Raw genomic sequence first — 17,659 nt, 5'->3', positions numbered from 1 at the left:
AGAAACAACAACAAATAATTCCAAAAATTTAGAGACTGAGATCAAACAAGAAAAAAAAGTAGATAGTAGTGTTCGCAACATAGTTACCACTGATGTAATGTATATGAAATGATTCATATATGAACTGCGGATGTATATGAAAGTGATAAATGATCGTCGCAGTGAATTTCCAATTCAAGCAATTGGAATAAAGAAGCCTGAAAAAAATTCAGGGCTTCAACGGGATTCGAACCCGTGACCTCCGCGATACCGGTGCGATGCTCTACCAACTGAGCTATTGAAGCCACACATTGGGAGCGAGGTCAATTGTGAGTTCATATTTTCCCGTGATTTTCCCATCATTTCACTCCTTCTGACAATCGTCACGAGTCTAGTTTCCATTGATGTTCTTTTCAGATGCGTTCTCGCCACATTATGCTGCAGGCTAAAAAAGAAGTGCTTCGGTGTGTGATTTTCTTGAAGGCTTTTGTATAAAAAAAAACACCCAAATCGCTGATTTTTGCTAGGATGCATTCGATAAATCTTGGATTCTCCCAAAGAAAACTAGAGAAAAACAGAGAATTTATGGTGGTTATTAGCGTTGATTTATCAAATAGACGTTTTACACGGTTTATTTGACACAAGCTATATAGCTGTACACTTGGACAGTGCAACACCCAAATCTTTCGCGGAATGTGACGGCTATTTCTCCTTCCCGGGTAAGGTGATGTTCAGTAAACTCCTCCGGCATGCATGCTTACATCTGTGAAGTTCCCAGTAATAGCAGCTTAGTTTGGATTAATGCGTGCAACACCACGCGGCAATCTCACGCAGACCCTTATTAAATCATTAAAAAATCAGTTCATATGTGGAAAGGAGGAATTGATCTCTTCTGGGCAAGATTCAATTTGCAAAAAGTTTCGCCATTCCAAAACTTCTGTTTAAAGCGTCAGTTATTTCAATACCAAATGCGCTCGTTAAAGAAGGCAATTCAATTATTTATAATTTTATATGAAATGGGAAAGACAAAGTAAAGAGCTGCGCGCTTATTTCAGACTTTGAAAACGGTGGATTAAAAATGCCAGATGTAGAGTCAATTATTGCTGTAAAATCGATGTAAAACGTGTGATTTGTTTAAAGAAATTCCTCGACGGCTATCCGGATACTTGGAAACTTTAATTTCTTCTCCACTGCAACTCTAATACTGAAAAACCAAAAAATCTACACCTACAAAAATATTATAACGGAATGCCTCGAAGCATGGTAATCTGGGTAATCTCTGAATTGTAGTACACCAGTCACGACCCCAGTCACATATCATGACATTATGAATGAGTCGACAATTTGGAACAATAATTTAATATGCATCAATAATAAGTCGGTCTATAGGATTGACTTAGTTAAGGTGGGTATTCTTAAAGTTCGGGACCTAATCAATGCATGGGAATAATGTCTTCTTACACGAAATTCCTGCATACTAACTTCCACAACAACAAAAGCGATTAACCCCCTCCCTTGGACACCGTTTTTAAAATTGAAATGTAGCTCACTCCCTGCTAGTGATGCCACTGCAAAAAAGACCAAAAAAACTTTTTCAAATTTTTAAGTTAATTTATTATTACCCCTCGGTCCGAGACCCAGGGGCAGTTAGTCAAGGCGGGACGATTTTCCTTTTATCCCGCCCGGCCCGAACATACTGTTCCTGGGTCTCCGAGGATGATTATTACCAAACGTTACAATATCACATACGGCACGTGTATGTTGCAACCAAGATTTGTGATAACCTAAACATAAACAATATGTGTACAATATAGAGCAAGTGTTGTTATGGCCACAAAGTTTTAGTTCATAAGCGGCACGTGAGCACTATAACACAAGAAAGAAAGTGCGTCAGTCATGACAACACGAACGCTAACCTTGCTATGTTTCATTTTGTTGTACAGGATCCATACTAATTATGTTACGCCCGTTCTTTTCCGTGCCAGAATGTCATAGCAGAGCTCTCCAAGAAGATATACGCTATTACTTGTAAACGTCTGGATGTCAATAAAATGCCGGGGTCTCGATCAAACGCCGCTGGCGTTTATTTAAAAAGCAGCGGTTTTGATCTGGTGTTTTGTATGTTTGTTTTTGTATGTGTTTTGTATCCGGTGTTTTGTAGGAGGCCAGCGATTATGTCAATTTTACCACCGTATCATGATTCTCGCATCGTGCTACGTTCATCCGTGAGGAAAAACTGTGATGGCTGACACCACAGCAAGCAGCAACGCCAAACACCCGTGGGCGTTTTTCATCGCGCTTTCCCCTGTATTACACAGTTGTCCATGGCAACATTCATGTGAACAAGTTTGGGAAACACCGCCTTGTTTACTGTCTTTACTGCAACGAGGACTCGGTTTCGTAGAACATTGGCTATACAAAGCGCAGTCTTTTTTAAATATCTTGGTAATGTTATTTGGATTATTGTCGTACTTTTCTTCTCTGCTGAACGCAGCACAGAATTCATACCCGTAAGGACATATCTTCTCCACCATGTTTTTGTTACAATGGTCCCAAGATATGGTGCTTCCACAAGTGTAGCATGCTGACCCTGAAATTTTACGCAAAAGAACTCTTAGGAACTCGAATTAATTCAAGCTTTATCTGCTGCCATGCTTTGTCCAATAATATATTTAAAAAATGTTGCTCTATAATCCACTAAACAGACGCATGAATCATAACCCTTAATTTTGCTCCGACCGTCGACGATGGACTAACGCTCAAAACGTCAGCTTCTAAACCTTCAATAAACCTTTTTTAACTTAACTTGACAATTAGCTAAGTATTTCACCTACCCGCCTTCCTAAGAAACTAAGCTTTTTAAAGGTACTAAACTGTTCTGAAATTAGTGGTAGGCAACTTTACCCATGAAAAACATTATCTTTGAATATCTAAAGGAAGATATAACCTTAATTTGGAAATAAATATCGATTTTTTTGAAGACACGCGGAAACTCAACTTGAAAACGTTAGCCTCACTTTTTCAAATTGCAATCCATTTCCATCCTAGCTATCCGCAGCCAAACACGCTTGTAAACAGATATCAGTGCTGTAATATAGGAATTGTTAATAAAAATGGACCATTTTTTTAGGTTTCCAGCGACCGGGCAAATATTAATTTTGGCTGTTCAAAACCTGCTAAAATCCGTGACATAGTCCCTTTAAAGGTTATTTTTTTGTTTTTTTTTAGGAACGATGATGATGATGATGAATTTTATTCAAATGTCATCAATGTAGAGGATTGCCTTTACTGACCTGCGCAGAAGCCCCAGCCCGATCCATTGACGCTTCTATCAAACTCGGACTTTGTTGCGCACCAGTAGGGCCCTTTCGGATTTCCCTCTGTCGCTGCACAGTTTTTGTACTCCTTTCCACGATATTTAAACGGAAAAATACAACAATTTCCATCTGTAGTTTTTACGAAGCACTGAGAATCTGTCACTGAGGAAAAACAGCAAACTTATCAAATTCAATCCTTAAGAACGAGACAAAGCTTTAAATGACGCAGACATTGACGGGTATCATTTTCACGCGCGAAAAAGAAAGGAATAACATTCACAATACAGCCTCTTTAAAATTTCGCGTAGTTTATACTGTCTTTTCAATAGACACTGTATTAGGTTAACAATAACACTTTAGAATGCGCTCCCAGCTAGATAATATAATAAGCTTTTAGCCTTTAAGATACATAAAAAACCGGCTTAGTTTAAGTAATGAGTATGCATGCGCCATGTTGGTAAGAGGTACTGCTATGTAGTGGTAAGAAAATAATACAAAGCATAAAATACTTTTTAAAGAAATTTCAGTTTCTTCGCTAAATTAAGAACATAGTACTATAGATATTAGCAGGAAGTGACCTAAAATTGTTGTTTGTTTTTTTCGTCATTCATTTGGGACCTTTCACATCAAAAATGCTCTGACATTTTCTCGAACGGAGAATCGCTTATTAACTTGTAAACTTCTATTCCCTTTAAAGGGTTATTAAAAATAACAAAAAATGATAACTATACAACAACAAGCTTTATTTGCATGACTGTAAATTTGTTACAATGTTGCAAAAGCGTACAACTTATTAAGAAATAATGATAATAAAAAAAGAAAATAATAATTATAAAAAATGAACAAATATAAAATTAATTACATTGATATTGTAAAAGGGGATCCTCTAGAGAAAGTTTGAGAAAACTTGCTGGGATCTCCTGCCAATTACATCAGTACTGCTATATGTAAATATTGAGAATTGTAAGAGGTTATGGGGGCAAATAAAATCAATTCAATTCAATTTTAGGATATTTTAAAGTAGTTATTAACGTCATGATTATAAGTATCAGTTGAAGCTTACATTTGCAATATCCCCAGGTTGTGTTTACGCTTTTGTTGTACTTGAAGTCTTCTGTGAAGCACCAAAATTGATTGTTTATATCGCCATGGTAGGTGCAACTTCTGTATTTTATCCCTTTGTAGTAGAACGGAAAACGACAGCAGTGATTGTCTTCTGTTCGTTGGACACAAGCCATGTTCTTTGCACCAAGAATGTCTGAAAACAAAAAGCAAAGATAATTTTCAAAACGTTTTGAAGTGTGTCTCAGGGTTCGGGTTCGGCTAACACAATGTGTTCTATTCAAGCTATCGAGTAGTCCAGTCCCTGAACTCTCCCTACATAGGGGTTGAACGGGAGAAGAGAGAGTCCAGGATAACTTGCATGCGCATGCAAGTTATCCTGGACTCTCTCTTCAAGCGCCTGGGTTCAACCCCTATATAATGGCGCGCGTAAGAGAGAGTTCAGGGACTGGACTAGCTATCGAGAAGAGCGAGACATGAATCGATATTTTAGTGGTTATTTTCTTACAGAGCAATGCGGGTTCGACTGGCAGTCCCTTTTTATGGCTCTCTTTACCCTTCATGTGTGAGGGTGTGTTTCCCAATTTTGCAAAACGTAACGTTTTATTTAACAAAACTGGCGATCAGTTTTGTTAAATGTTTAAAAATTGTATAGGATAAAATTAGTTTTGAGGGAATTCACATCGAATTAATAGTAGAAGAAGGGTCACACCGTACTCAAACATAGAAAATATTTCTCCTCATCGAATCATTTAGTTTCCTGGATGTTGGATTCTTTCTTGATTCTTCCAAAAGTATAATTACATGTATTCAAACTACTTAGTGTTTTTACCTTTGCGGTAAGAAACTTATACTAACAATACAGGTCATCCACTTCTACACTCGTGTTGACGAGTTTGAGGTTCCAGACATACATAACTATCATACCTAGCAACCGATTACATTTTAAATGTATGTCACCAAAGGCACGTCTTGAAAACTTGGATCTACCTTTTTTTCATTTGTAGTAACATTGTAAGTTTCGGATAAGTAATAATGCTTGTTAAAGTACTTTATAAGAAAATTTAATGATAACGTTATCGACGTGTCCGATTGCACGAACACGCCAGTTCAAGATCTTCGATTGGAAAACACATGCAACAATTATTGACATCGAGAAAGCAACCATCACAGACAATTTTTTTCTTTCTCCGGAAACGCCGAAATAAACTTGTTTGCCCGATCTTTGAAATGTTGTTTATAAAAGACCTCAAGCCGTCACTGAGCGTGCAGGAGGACTCGATTTGCGCGAAGTTATTCACTGATGATTGACATATGCATATTATCACGAATACTGGAATGACAACGGACATGTAAACTTGAAATTGATCTTGGACACGTCGATACGTCGATTAATGTTATTATTAATTTTTCTAATTTCAGTTCTGTAGGTTTTGAGCAATTTGAGGTTTCCACGATTTGGACGGAGCCGTAACACGGCCCCTTTAACCGATTTGGAAGCCAGTGAAATGAGGCATGACCACCTGCCGTTTAATTGATCAATATTCACGCTATTCAAAGCAAGCTACCGTTTTAAATTTTAACTAAAATAAAAAACCTATCACTGTACCACCCCATGGCGTGTTTTCTTAAAGATTAATCCCTTGAAAACTAAGCCTCCTTTCACTGAATTCGATTCAACGGGTTCATCGCCAAACAAGTCATATAAATTTCGTATCTTTCAATCATCAAAACATAGCTCATTGCGACTGTATCATGGCGGATTATTTTCTTTAAATTTTATCGTCAATTTAACACTTTAAAGGTGAATTTGGATCGAAAAACAATCTAGCTACAGCTGTAACTAGCGAATCTAGCTGATCGATCTACCTTTGATGAATTCAGTCTATAAAACAACCTGAAAGCTTCTGATTGTGTTGCGAGTTCTACCAATTATTTTTAAGTTTCGCATAACTCTACTAAGGACTATCCATCGATCCAACATGCTGATTCAGTTCCAAAATAAAAACATTTGTAGCTTGCTTCTGTTCCAAAATATTATTTGTACGAAACTCATTAAGACGCGCTTCTCAATATACCAAAGTGTAAAAATTTAAGTGTCCAAGGAAATTTCGCCACTGTTACAATTAACAAAAAGAATTGAAAATATGGCGAAGAATTGATCGCTCAGTGCATATATCATCGCTTTTTCTTACCTTTTAAAACGCAGCTAAACAGAAAGACGAACAAGTAGGTTCGATTCGACATCGTTTTCTCGCGTAAATTCACCGCGGCGCCCATCTGGCTCTGTTATGGTTGAAAGTTATGCCCATCAATTCTTCCAGGATAATAATTTTCCATAAATGTTTTATGTCACTCAGGCATAGTAACATATTCCTATCCAGCAGACTGTTCTGTTATGACGACTGGCTAGAATACAATAACACTGCGCACTATATTATTGTGATCAGTTTTGAATGACAAATTCACAGCTGTCCTCAGCTAAAAGTGGGTTCATGCAAAACGGAACGATCACCACCATTTGACTGGTTTCCGGTTTAAATCACGAGACAAAAGATTAAAAAGCAGAACTTGTCGAGCTTGGAAAAACATTTTTAAAGGGACGAGGATTAATTATTTGAGACTTTGCATAATTACGATTTGACTGGTTTTTAAGCAGATGGTGAAGAACAAACATATTTTTTGTTTTTAATAATAAAAAATTATTTTACTAAAATCCTTATGCGAAAATGGCGCAATCTGAAATATCTTAGGCTGTTTTTGCTCAGTGTTCTACATTGATTTTCAAGGAAAATAGGGATAGAGCTAGACTGACTTTTCACAATCAAACGAAGCGGGAACTCGAAGTTTGGCTAAAAGGAAGTTTTAACTGTTCTCTTCCTGCTAATGTCTGAGCAACCGGACACATATGATTATAGAAGACAGGCGTTTTCTTGAAAAAAGAAATCTACTTTAATAATTGCTCGAAATAAGAATACTGCAATTCACTTCACGGACCTAACGTCCAAAAATAATAACAAATATACTTTGTAGCTACTCTACATGAAAACAAACCAAAAGTATACTTGATTTTAAAAGGGCCCGTCGAGTTGGTTAATTTTCTTGCTTCCTCCTGGGACAAAATTACTCAGTCAGATTAGTTTCTTTGAAGTTGACTTCAAATTAACTGTGTTTTGCAGAGTTAAGCCGCTTCCCTGCAGTGTTGTTCAAATTTAAAATGCAAAACCTTGACAAAGTTTCTCGAAGACAATAAGGACGAACGAAGTACTAAGAAAAATGAACAGATACATTTTTGGTGTGGTAATATTTATCGTGGCTTTTTTGCCTTTCTGTAAGTACAAAACCGTCTTTGAACTTTACAAAAGTTAAAAAGGCAAAATCCATGGAAAATCAAGAGAATTGATTATCTTTCAAGATTCCTAAGAGAATATTATTTTAAAAAGTGTTATGAAATGTTATTTTGTTATTTTTGACATGAACAGTAAATCTATATCCAGAGGTTTTTCATGTAAACTTAAATCAAAACTGAATTTATGTTTCCAGATGGGCCACGAATTCTTCTCGAGTAATGACTAAGGTTTTTGTCCAGCGAAAAAAAAATGTGGCTGCGTAATATATAGGTGGTCGTAAAGTGAATTTCTTCTTTGAGGGCTAGATTTATGTTTTCTGCAGCTAGGGTTTTACATTGAGAACATCCCTATAATACTCGATTTGAGATAACAGTCGGTAACTGAGACCCTTCCTTCTAGCGTTTCATAATTTCAAACTTTTCTTCACCTTTTTATAACAAATTCAAGTGAGCAGGTCATGAGAAAAAAAAAACTGCATAACTGACTTACTAGCCTGCGTTGCAGACGAACAAAACCCTGGTTATATAACCAGGGTTTTGTTCGTCTGCAACGCAGGCTACTGACTTACCGACTGACAGACAGACAGACAGACAGACAGACAGACAGACAGACTGACTTACCGACTGACAGACTGACAGACTGACTGACTGACTGACTGACTGACTGACTGACTGATTGTCTAATGGAGTAACTGTCTGACTAATTGATTGATTGATTGATTGCCTACCTGCCCGACTCGTTAATTACTTGGCCGATCGATCGACTGATTTGTAGACCGACCGGCCGACTTACTGACCGTACTGACATAATAACTGACCAATCCAATGAGCAAACCAGATTGATTAGTTCTTTCCTGTTCGTTTCAGGCTTTTCGCAGCTCTGCTATTCCTGCCCAAAAGCAGCATCCATGGAGGAATGTGACGCCAAAATGACAGAGTACAACTGTTCCATGGTCGGAGCCTTTCACACAAAGTGCGCACGCTTCTGTGATTGGGAGAAAGGTGTTTACATGCGAGAATGCGCCATCGGCCTCAAGTGCCAGAGATTACAGAGAGAATGCGATGAAAGGATGGCCATGCAGGAACAAAAGCACAAAGAACCTGAGTGCGAGTATAAGTGTTGTGAGGGAAATCTGTGCAATGATGACCCGTGTATTAATCTGGGGCACGACATTCGTCCACCGCTGATGGGCGTGGCGGGGTCCGTCTTTGTTATGTTAAATGTGATCACGTTTTTTACTTAAACGCATGGTTCAATGAACTTGTGCTCAAAGGTTGTAAGAGTTACGATAGAGCCAGATAGAGCAGTTACATACAACGACTGTATTAATAAAAGAAACTGACAATTTTCCGAAATGGATTGGATATTTTTCATTACTTTTAGGGTCACTACCTCTCCTAGTCTATCGTGTGTACGCGTGCGTGCAAATAAACCATATATCGTGAACGCAAGGTGGTGGGGATGAGTAAAGACTTTACGCCCGCTCCTGTTGTATCTTTTAGTTGGGAAGGAGAATAAAAAAAATTAAACGAAAAATTTATGCGAGACAATGAAGCCACATCTTTGCATTAAGCCCTTTAATTATACTAACGTGTTGAAGGAGATATTCGGATTTAATGGCTCATAGCTCTCGACGCTCAACTCTGGTTTTTGTAGCATGAAGCGGATAGGAGTATTTCAACTCCCCCTGGATGGCATGATAGTCCATCGCAGGTTGCTCCCCAGAATTCTGCCATGTTGCCCCAACACTTGCTAGCACCTGTTTATAGTCCTGTGAAAAGAACACAACATACCCCAGACCGTTCCATCCGGAGTCCTGCGGACTAACCATTAGGCCACCGGGCCTACCTGACAAGAAAGAAACCTCTAGAATTAAGGTAGTACAATTTGGTTTTGAAGGCGTTGCATGAAATCCCTAAGAGGTAACAGTTCTTGAACAAAACATAAACTTGACAATTTGCACAGGTTTAATTGCAACAGACGATTGCTGCTCCTGTTAACACCCTAAAAGTTGCAGGGATAACTCAAGCGATACTCATTTTATAGTTCAACACCCTATTTAAGCATAGTTAGTAGGGGAGACTACTAACTATGATTTAAGGTATTACAAAACCACCAATAAATAGACAGACAAGAGCAAGAGGAAAAGTTTAAGAACACTAAGTTTATTTTGAACTGAGGTTATAAACACCTGACTGCACAAACACATTGTAAACTCTACTTGAAAGTACAGTATTAGTACAGGATGCAAAGGGAATGTGACATTTAGTCAGCAACAAGTTAAGAAAAAGATAACAGTTTATCTCTTAACAAGCTGGTAAATTTTTAGTCACTCCTTTTGCATCCTGTTGTAGCGAACCTCTGTATGTGAAGGATAAAATACAACATAAAATACATTTTTTTTCATGCAGCAAAGAGAAAACGTTCTATTACCTCCTACATAATAAACTATAAAGTAATTAAGGGTTACATAACCATTACTATCAACAGGTTACTGTTATATTGGGATTACTTTAATAACTGTATTAAATTTTGGCTTATAAGGCCTAACTGTTAAAACCAGTAAAGCATCCCTCTCGAAATATTAATAAATTCCCTACTGAAATATTATTTCATTCTTTGTTCCAAACTTCCACTCTTTAAATATCCTGTAACAAGGGTAACTTTGCTCCCAGGGTACTCTTTAAATGAAAGAGTTCAATATATCCAAAATAAGACCATCCAAAACTGAAAAGTTTATTGGATTAACAACGCCGAGTTGAACTATTGTAGCATATGAGAATTGAAAGGTTGCTAAATTTGCTTTTGTGAAATGGTCAACAAGTTAATGATGCCAAGAACAAAGAGGAAATAATGCCGCAAGAGGCCACTGTTATTTGCTGTAAATTATGTAAGCTCCAGTATAAACCCTGGGCCAGGAGCTATCAATATGCAATCATATGCAAAATATTATTGTATAATCATGAATTTTTGTATACCCCAGATTTCATTTCTGTTGTCAGTGATTTGTTACAGCATTAGCTACATTACACATTTTCAGGTTTTTAATAGAAACATTTGAATTACTTCAAGTATGTGTCACTACTGTTTTTTCTTGATTCAATGCCAGACTTGGGAAAATACTGGGTCCCAAACCCAACTTTGAATCTGCAACATTTTTTTGGTTTCAAACAGATCACCAGTATCCATTTAAGGTCTGCACACATAAAAGGACTAGACCATGTGACTAGCCTGGGGACCAAGTCCTGTCGCATGTACTGTGTGTGTGACTAGACACAGAAATAAGTCCTTGCAACAAGTCCCTGCAACTAACAGTAGTCCCGTCATGTGTGCTGACCTCTTTACCCGAGGGGATAGAGGCACCTTAAGAGTAAAGTGTTTTAAGTGCTGAAGAATACAACACAGTGACCTCAGTCAGCATGCCAGCTTAACAGAAGGCCAGCGTGCCCCCTTTAAATTGAAAAGACTAAGGAAGTAAGGAAGTACAATAAATGATGAGTGAAAACATTAAATAAGCATGCTTTCATTCTATACTAAACCCTCCCAAGGATGAGCAAGCAAAGAATACTATTGACTAGCTTTAAAAATATATATTGGTTGCAATGGGTTAACCCTGGGGTTAATGCAAATAAATCATTGGCACTGTGTCTATTCTGCGACCAGTCTGACTTTGTTCCAGGCATTTCTGATTGTCTGCTCAACTTGCGCTGCCTCTGGGTGACGCAGTACATGGGGATGGAATGCACCTGGGTTGGGAGGTTCGCCTTCCTTTTGTGCAGCACTGGAATCATGGTCGTCAACATACATCTCAAGCTCTGTGGCTGCGCAGCAGCACAAGCACTTCCGAGTGGTCTTCAACTCCAGATCCTTGAAGAATCTGAAATCCATGTATTCTGTTCGAACTGAAAAGACAATATCAAGAAAACAAATTATGATTAAGTTTTACCAATAACATGATATATATAACATGCTAATATGCCAATAACATAACATGCTAAGACATGACCAAATGTGCATCACAAGTGTATCATCACAATATTAAAATTATTTTAGAGATTAAGCAATATCAGTCATGCGGGTCCTCTATCCAGGTCAAACTGGAATTTGGAAATGTTGGTTTTTCAGGAGGAAGGAAAACTGGAGAACCTGGAGAAAAACCCTCAGAGCAACGACGAGAACCAACAACAAACTCAACCCACATATGGCACCTGGCAGGAATCCAACCCAGGCCACAATGGTGGGAAGCGTTAGCACTCTCTACACTACATCGTCCACAGTCCCCTAAATTATGGTATTAATTTGATTTAGTAGCTGGTAGAGTTATTTAATTTTGGGAGATTGAAGGAAAACACTTATTCAGGGTTCATACAAAAAAATGCAACCATTTTTCAAGGACTTTTTAAGGCCCAAACTGAATTTTCAAGGACCACCTACGAGGGATGTAATTTCACAGATGGTACATTAATGCACATTCCCAGTGCAAGCTGGTTTTTTAATGCCTAAAATGCATGCGGCTTGCGCAGGACAATTAACAGTTCTATACAAAACCGCTGGTGACCGCTTGTTTCACTGGCATTTGAACTCATGTGCGCAGTTGGATTACCTACTTTGCTTCTCAATAATTGAGAAGCAAAGTAATCCAACAGTCAATTTCCCTTTATCAGCTGCTTTTACATCCAGCTTTTTCAGTGTTTGAAGCTGCTTTACACAGGAAAAGACCAAAGTCTATGTAAAGCAATTCTCTTTCGACCCCACTACATTCAAAGTTGAAGAACATTCAAGGACCAAATCAAGGACTTACACACAAATTCAAGGACTTTTCAAGGAAAAATGGAATTCAAGGACTTTTCAAGGACTCCCCCTAAAATTCAAGGACTTTTCAAGACTGTGCGAACCCTGTTATTGGGGACACAGTATTTATTTGGTATAGGGTGCAAATTTTATTATTATTATTTTTTTACCTTAACATCTCTGAAGTGCTAAAAGTACATACTGTGAATATACCGGTAGTTTAATCTGCTCTTTATAGTCTTAATTATGGATTAAAATTGACACTGATGAAACAAATAATTATATGCACTAGCATTGGATCAGATAGACGGAAGCAATATTGTAAACGGCACTTATCAGAGTAAAGACGGGTACTTATTGGAATAGGACCACTTGCTACAAATTCCTTGAAATGGGGGCAGTTATTAGAAAGGGGGGGGGGGAGGGAATTTCATCAAATCATAATTAACTGGCAGCACTGTTAGTAAGCAGCAGGGAGAATTTGTTGTTAGAAATATCAACAGCTAAAAATTACCCTCCATCCACAATCCACAAGGTGGTTCTCGCTTGTAGAACACGCCTTGTCCTGTTACACGCCAGTAGGTCTTGGCCAAGCAACATGGGCAGAAGTAGGCAAGGCAGCATTCTCCACAGTCTTCCTTGTAAGCAATACCCGGCGCAGGAGTCATTCCAGACCACTTGGCAGCACTGAGATCAGCTTCTCTCTTTTTCTTCTTTAATAGTCCAATTAGCTCAGCCAGATAGATTCTGTCCCCAAGACATTTGATTCCAAGCTCGTGAAGGTGACCCTGGACAGAACAAAACAAGAACTTAGACTCAAGGATTGTGTAAAACGTTTTGCGTTCAATTAACATTAATAGTATCATGATCATTTGGCTTGACTTAAAGTCAAAGGAGTCATTCATTTTCAAGCCCTAGGATTTCAAATCCCATGGAAAATAATTTTTTAGTTCTATGCCCAGAGATCATGGGAACACATCGGTAACTGTGAGTGTCTGGTTCTTTTCTGTGAAAATTCATGGAAACCCATTTTAAATATCATTGATTTTAATAAACATGTTGTAAAAGTACTTTGTAGAGCTTCAGTGCATAACTCTATTATTTGATTTATTTATCGTCATGTTTTGAGAAAACTACGTAAGCTTAAGTTTTACAAGATGTCCAATAAGGTAAGATAAATCAGAAAGGCAAATTTGGAAGACAGGAAGATAAATTTTATGAAAGAGAAATTACTCTTTAGAGAACAGACAAGGAAAAAAAATCTTCAAAAGTCTTCATTGACAATAATTTCTTATAAAATTGAACTGTGAAGTACTCACATGTAAAGTTTGTTGCAAATCTTGCACTTTAACAAAGAAATTTGGCCCTCAGCATCAGTTAAAACAGTGAAATTATCACTTAAACCAAAAGATCACCTCTGAAACATTAATTTTTCAAACTAACTGATTCATTTCCTTTTCTTGGCCCTGGAGGGGAAACTGTTTTTCGGTTGTGCTTTTATGAACACCATAATGACACAGCCGAGTACTGGAAACGATCGTTACTGTGAAATCATAGGGCTTGCATTTTGGAAAACTAAATGTGATACTTTTGCTTTTCTTTACAACTGTAACCTTGTACTTATTTTGTTGTAAACGTCCTGTTTGAAGTCAAATTTTGGAATACTAGTCAATTACTAACTCACCTCTGTCATAAGCATAAGGCACTTTCCATTGATCTTGTTCGCAGAAAACTGCTCTGCCATGTAACCCAATCCAGCACGTTCAAGAAACTGTTGGTTGACCTCCTCCACAGACCAACCTGTTAGCAACAATTACCAAAAAATGCATGACATATTACACCATAAATCAACTGTACAAAGAAGTATTTTAGGCACCAAGTCCAGTAGCATAATTTTTGCTTGCCACATGTGTATTGCATAGCAATAAGTGACAGCAAAAAGTCTACACTCAAGCAGGCCTAAATATCCAAGCGAAACTGTAGAAATAATGTACTGATTTGACCATTATTATCAAAGTTACCATTAATTTTATTCATCTAATAGAGTGGGACAAATGAATTTCTGCTCCAGTTGCAAGACACATAACAGATTACTAAATCAATCAAACTTTCACAGATTCCTATTCCTAATCATCAAGGTTCACAGTTTTATAATGTTGAAATGGTTAACTCTCTGGACTCCAGATCGAGCAGTTCGAGGACGAGCCTGGGTTAATTTGTTGAATTCTTGGGCAAGTCACTTTACTCCAATAGTGCATCTCTCAATTGATCATGAGGTGTATAAATGGGTACCCACGAACTAATACCTATATCTCTCCATGCCATAAGGCACATAAGGCTAATAACTAATGCTGGGGGCTAACCCTGCAATGGACTAGCATCCCAGGAACCTGAAGGAGTAGAAATACTCCTAGTCCCTTCATGCTACAGCAAACCGTATAAGCTTCGGCTTGTATGGGCCACTAGGCTTGACACAGACTTAACCATGCTTGAATGAAGAAAATTCAAAACTTCCACGGTCTCACAGTCTGTTTAGTTTGAAAAGTGCTGAGGTTCCTTTCAAAATTAATAATTGTGCATCATGTACACTAGTGCCCATTTATTAGCAGATAATAATCATGTTGTTCAAAACAAGCTCTGGAGAGGGTATAAAACAATAATTTGCAAACAATAATTTGCATGTGGCTGGCAGTTTCTTTTGGTAAAAATATCAGCCTTCAATAACAATTACATCACAAGATATTCCATACTGCCATACAAATCATTTCTTGTTAATTTTAATCTGACAATTTTGGTGCTGATGACTTGGTAACTTAACATAAAGAATTTGTGTAATATGAATGAACTTGAATGAAACACACAAATGCCAACTTTCATTAAATAGATTATAATTATATCACTGCACATGTTTTCTATGTGACTCAGTATCTTTGGGATTGTTATAGTAAATGGAATACATGAAAAACCTGTGTGTAAGAGCCTACTTTTTTCAGAGTTTGGCAAAACAGGTTCTTGTATCATGGGGTACTTATTGACAGTTTAGGCTAAGTAGGTTTGTAATTTCTACAGAGTAGACATTGTTGTTGATTATCAGAAATAGTATAAAATCTGGTCTGTTCTTCATTATAAATATTTTATAATGTATACCCAAGTTGCCAAAAGTACAACAACATTAATAAAATTATTGATCAATGACACAGTATAGTTTTTGGTAAAAAATATACAAATTAAATAGTTAAACCCCACAAATAAGAACCTGTTGGAATTTGTTTGGCTAAACAGGTTCTTATATTTTGGGGTATTAAAAATGCAAATTTCTGGCAGAAGGTTCCTAAATTCCCAGGTTCTTAAACGCGGGTTTTTACTGTATTGCCAAGTTCCCAAGCTAAACACTACCATGCATTTCTAAATTTGTTATGCTTGCTTCATCCCACAAATAGTCACTTTTTACAGTCTTCTTAACCAAAGCTCAAGAGATATGGTTTTTAAAATTAAATTTTCATTCAATTAAGCAGCATGAGCATTGGTTGCTAAGGAATCATTCCTCTATCCAAACTTGGGGATCTCACAGGAAGAAGTCATCAAATTTTTTATTGATTCAAAAACCCAATCTGTACAGTGAAAGCAGAAATTGCTATGCCTGGTTCAATCCCTAGGATGAAGGCATCCACAAAAAATAAACAATTTCCCAATTTATTATTCCACCATCGTGCCATTTTACCATATTAAGGCAAAAGAACGCACAAAATATGCCATGTTATTACACTGTAGAACAGGGCAAAAATATGGATGGATAATCCCTTATTCTATGGTTTAACATATAATACGAGCGGACATTTTGCTCATTGGTCGCATTTATCCTTGCCCCTACAGGGCTTGGAAAAATACTATGCAACTCGCAAAATATCAGCACGTACCGGTATTATATGTCACCCTTTTAGGCAAGGAAATCAAAAGTAAAACAGTTTATTCTGTATAATTTGTGCTCTGAGGACTGAGCTATTAACTCTATACCGTTGGGTGATCAACCGATGAAAAGAGCACAAGTGTGACTTTGGTATTATAAGGTCTAATACGAACAGGTGTACGAAGATTTGGATGATTTAGAACAAAGTGAAATAAAATCAAGACTGCAGTTTCATTGTTATTTTACTGAATAGTTTACACAACAGCCAGCCCAAATTTAATTTTGAGCTTCTAAAAGTAAGCCTAATGCAATTGTACGTTGTATACAATGCATTTTAGATGCAATCAGAAGTGAAATTAATATTCAAAATCAGAGATAAAGCTGACCCATTTGATCAAGGGTTCACTTTGCTTTACTTTGATTTGAGGCATATTTTTGTCGATTGCCTCCAAGCTAATATGCATATCACTGTTGACCTACACTGCTTATTAGTGTTAACAAAGACAACGTATTGCTTACTCAAACTAGAGCAAGAAATATAGGCTTGGCATACGGCTTCTATTCCAGCAAAAACCGTAACGTAAGATCTCGAAAGGGATCGGCATTCCTAAAGATCAGCAACTTACAAGGCTTAATTTGATCGCCAACGCCCAATACACAAGAATAAAACGCCCGTCGCCTCACCAAGTGACTCTTAAAATTAAATAAATAGTGATATCTAAACCAATTTAATCTATAGTTCCCTAACTGTTGAGGTATCGAACATTCTCCGCGTACTTTCATTCATTAATAACGAACCGAACACCTTCAAACTGCCCGTGCAAAATGGCGCCGCTTTCAAAAGGGACGACTCGGCGCACAAACAGCTTCATCTGACGCGGAGATTTTAGTTTTAGGAAATTATAAAACCTTAACTGCGAACTTACCCGATACTGTGGCCGGATCCAAGTTGAGGACATACTCTTCGGTGGCTGACAGCTTCGCTGGCTGGCTTACAATCGGTTTATCGCTCGCCATTACTGGTTCTCCTCCGTCTTTCCCGGGCAGCGATTCGTATTGTTGTTTATTGAGAGCCATGTTGGTTAATAATTTATGCAAGAGGGTGCGCCCTGTGTATGCTATTTATATTGTTGTCACGCCATGGTCAAGTGAGTTTTGAAAGTGCTCGAAGTTTCCATGGTACAAATTCAAGCCACAAGTTATTTTGGAACTTGGGTTGGTCAGTATTGAATAGATGATGTCCATTCGCGTTA

General features: G+C 37.6%; 2 protein-coding genes and 1 pseudogene across 3 annotated transcripts; 1 reads left to right on the top strand and 2 right to left on the bottom strand.

Moving 5' to 3' along the window:
• Positions 1 to 1,569: 1,569 nt before the first annotated feature.
• Positions 1,570 to 6,919, bottom strand: LOC144641570 (matrix metalloproteinase-9-like; annotated as a pseudogene). The gene is made up of 4 exons (XR_013568577.1): positions 6,554 to 6,919; positions 4,360 to 4,554; positions 3,273 to 3,458; positions 1,570 to 2,569 (listed from the first exon to the last, which is right to left on the bottom strand). The product of XR_013568577.1 is annotated as a matrix metalloproteinase-9-like (transcript).
• Positions 6,920 to 7,599: 680 nt separating this feature from the next.
• LOC144641620 (uncharacterized) lies at positions 7,600 to 9,050 on the top strand. The gene is made up of 2 exons (XM_078500668.1): positions 7,600 to 7,689; positions 8,575 to 9,050. Exons 1-2 carry the CDS (start codon positions 7,635 to 7,637, stop codon positions 8,949 to 8,951), a joined length of 432 nt encoding a protein of 143 aa, XP_078356794.1. The 5' UTR covers positions 7,600 to 7,634; the 3' UTR covers positions 8,952 to 9,050.
• An 807-nt stretch (positions 9,051 to 9,857) lies between these two features.
• On the bottom strand, positions 9,858 to 17,644 carry LOC144641578 (uncharacterized). The gene is made up of 4 exons (XM_078500617.1): positions 17,333 to 17,644; positions 14,184 to 14,299; positions 13,014 to 13,287; positions 9,858 to 11,610 (listed from the first exon to the last, which is right to left on the bottom strand). Exons 1-4 carry the CDS (start codon positions 17,481 to 17,483, stop codon positions 11,357 to 11,359), a joined length of 795 nt encoding a protein of 264 aa, XP_078356743.1. The 5' UTR covers positions 17,484 to 17,644; the 3' UTR covers positions 9,858 to 11,356.
• Between the last annotated feature and the right edge of the window lie 15 nt (positions 17,645 to 17,659).

This window comes from Oculina patagonica, chromosome 2 (genome assembly GCF_052425735.1).
Source record: "Oculina patagonica isolate OP01 chromosome 2, crgOcupat, whole genome shotgun sequence".
In the NCBI taxonomy this organism is placed as follows: Eukaryota; Metazoa; Cnidaria; class Anthozoa; order Scleractinia; family Oculinidae; genus Oculina; species Oculina patagonica.
Note: the sequence above shows the minus strand (reverse complement) of the source record. Positions and strands in the feature narration are given on the sequence as shown.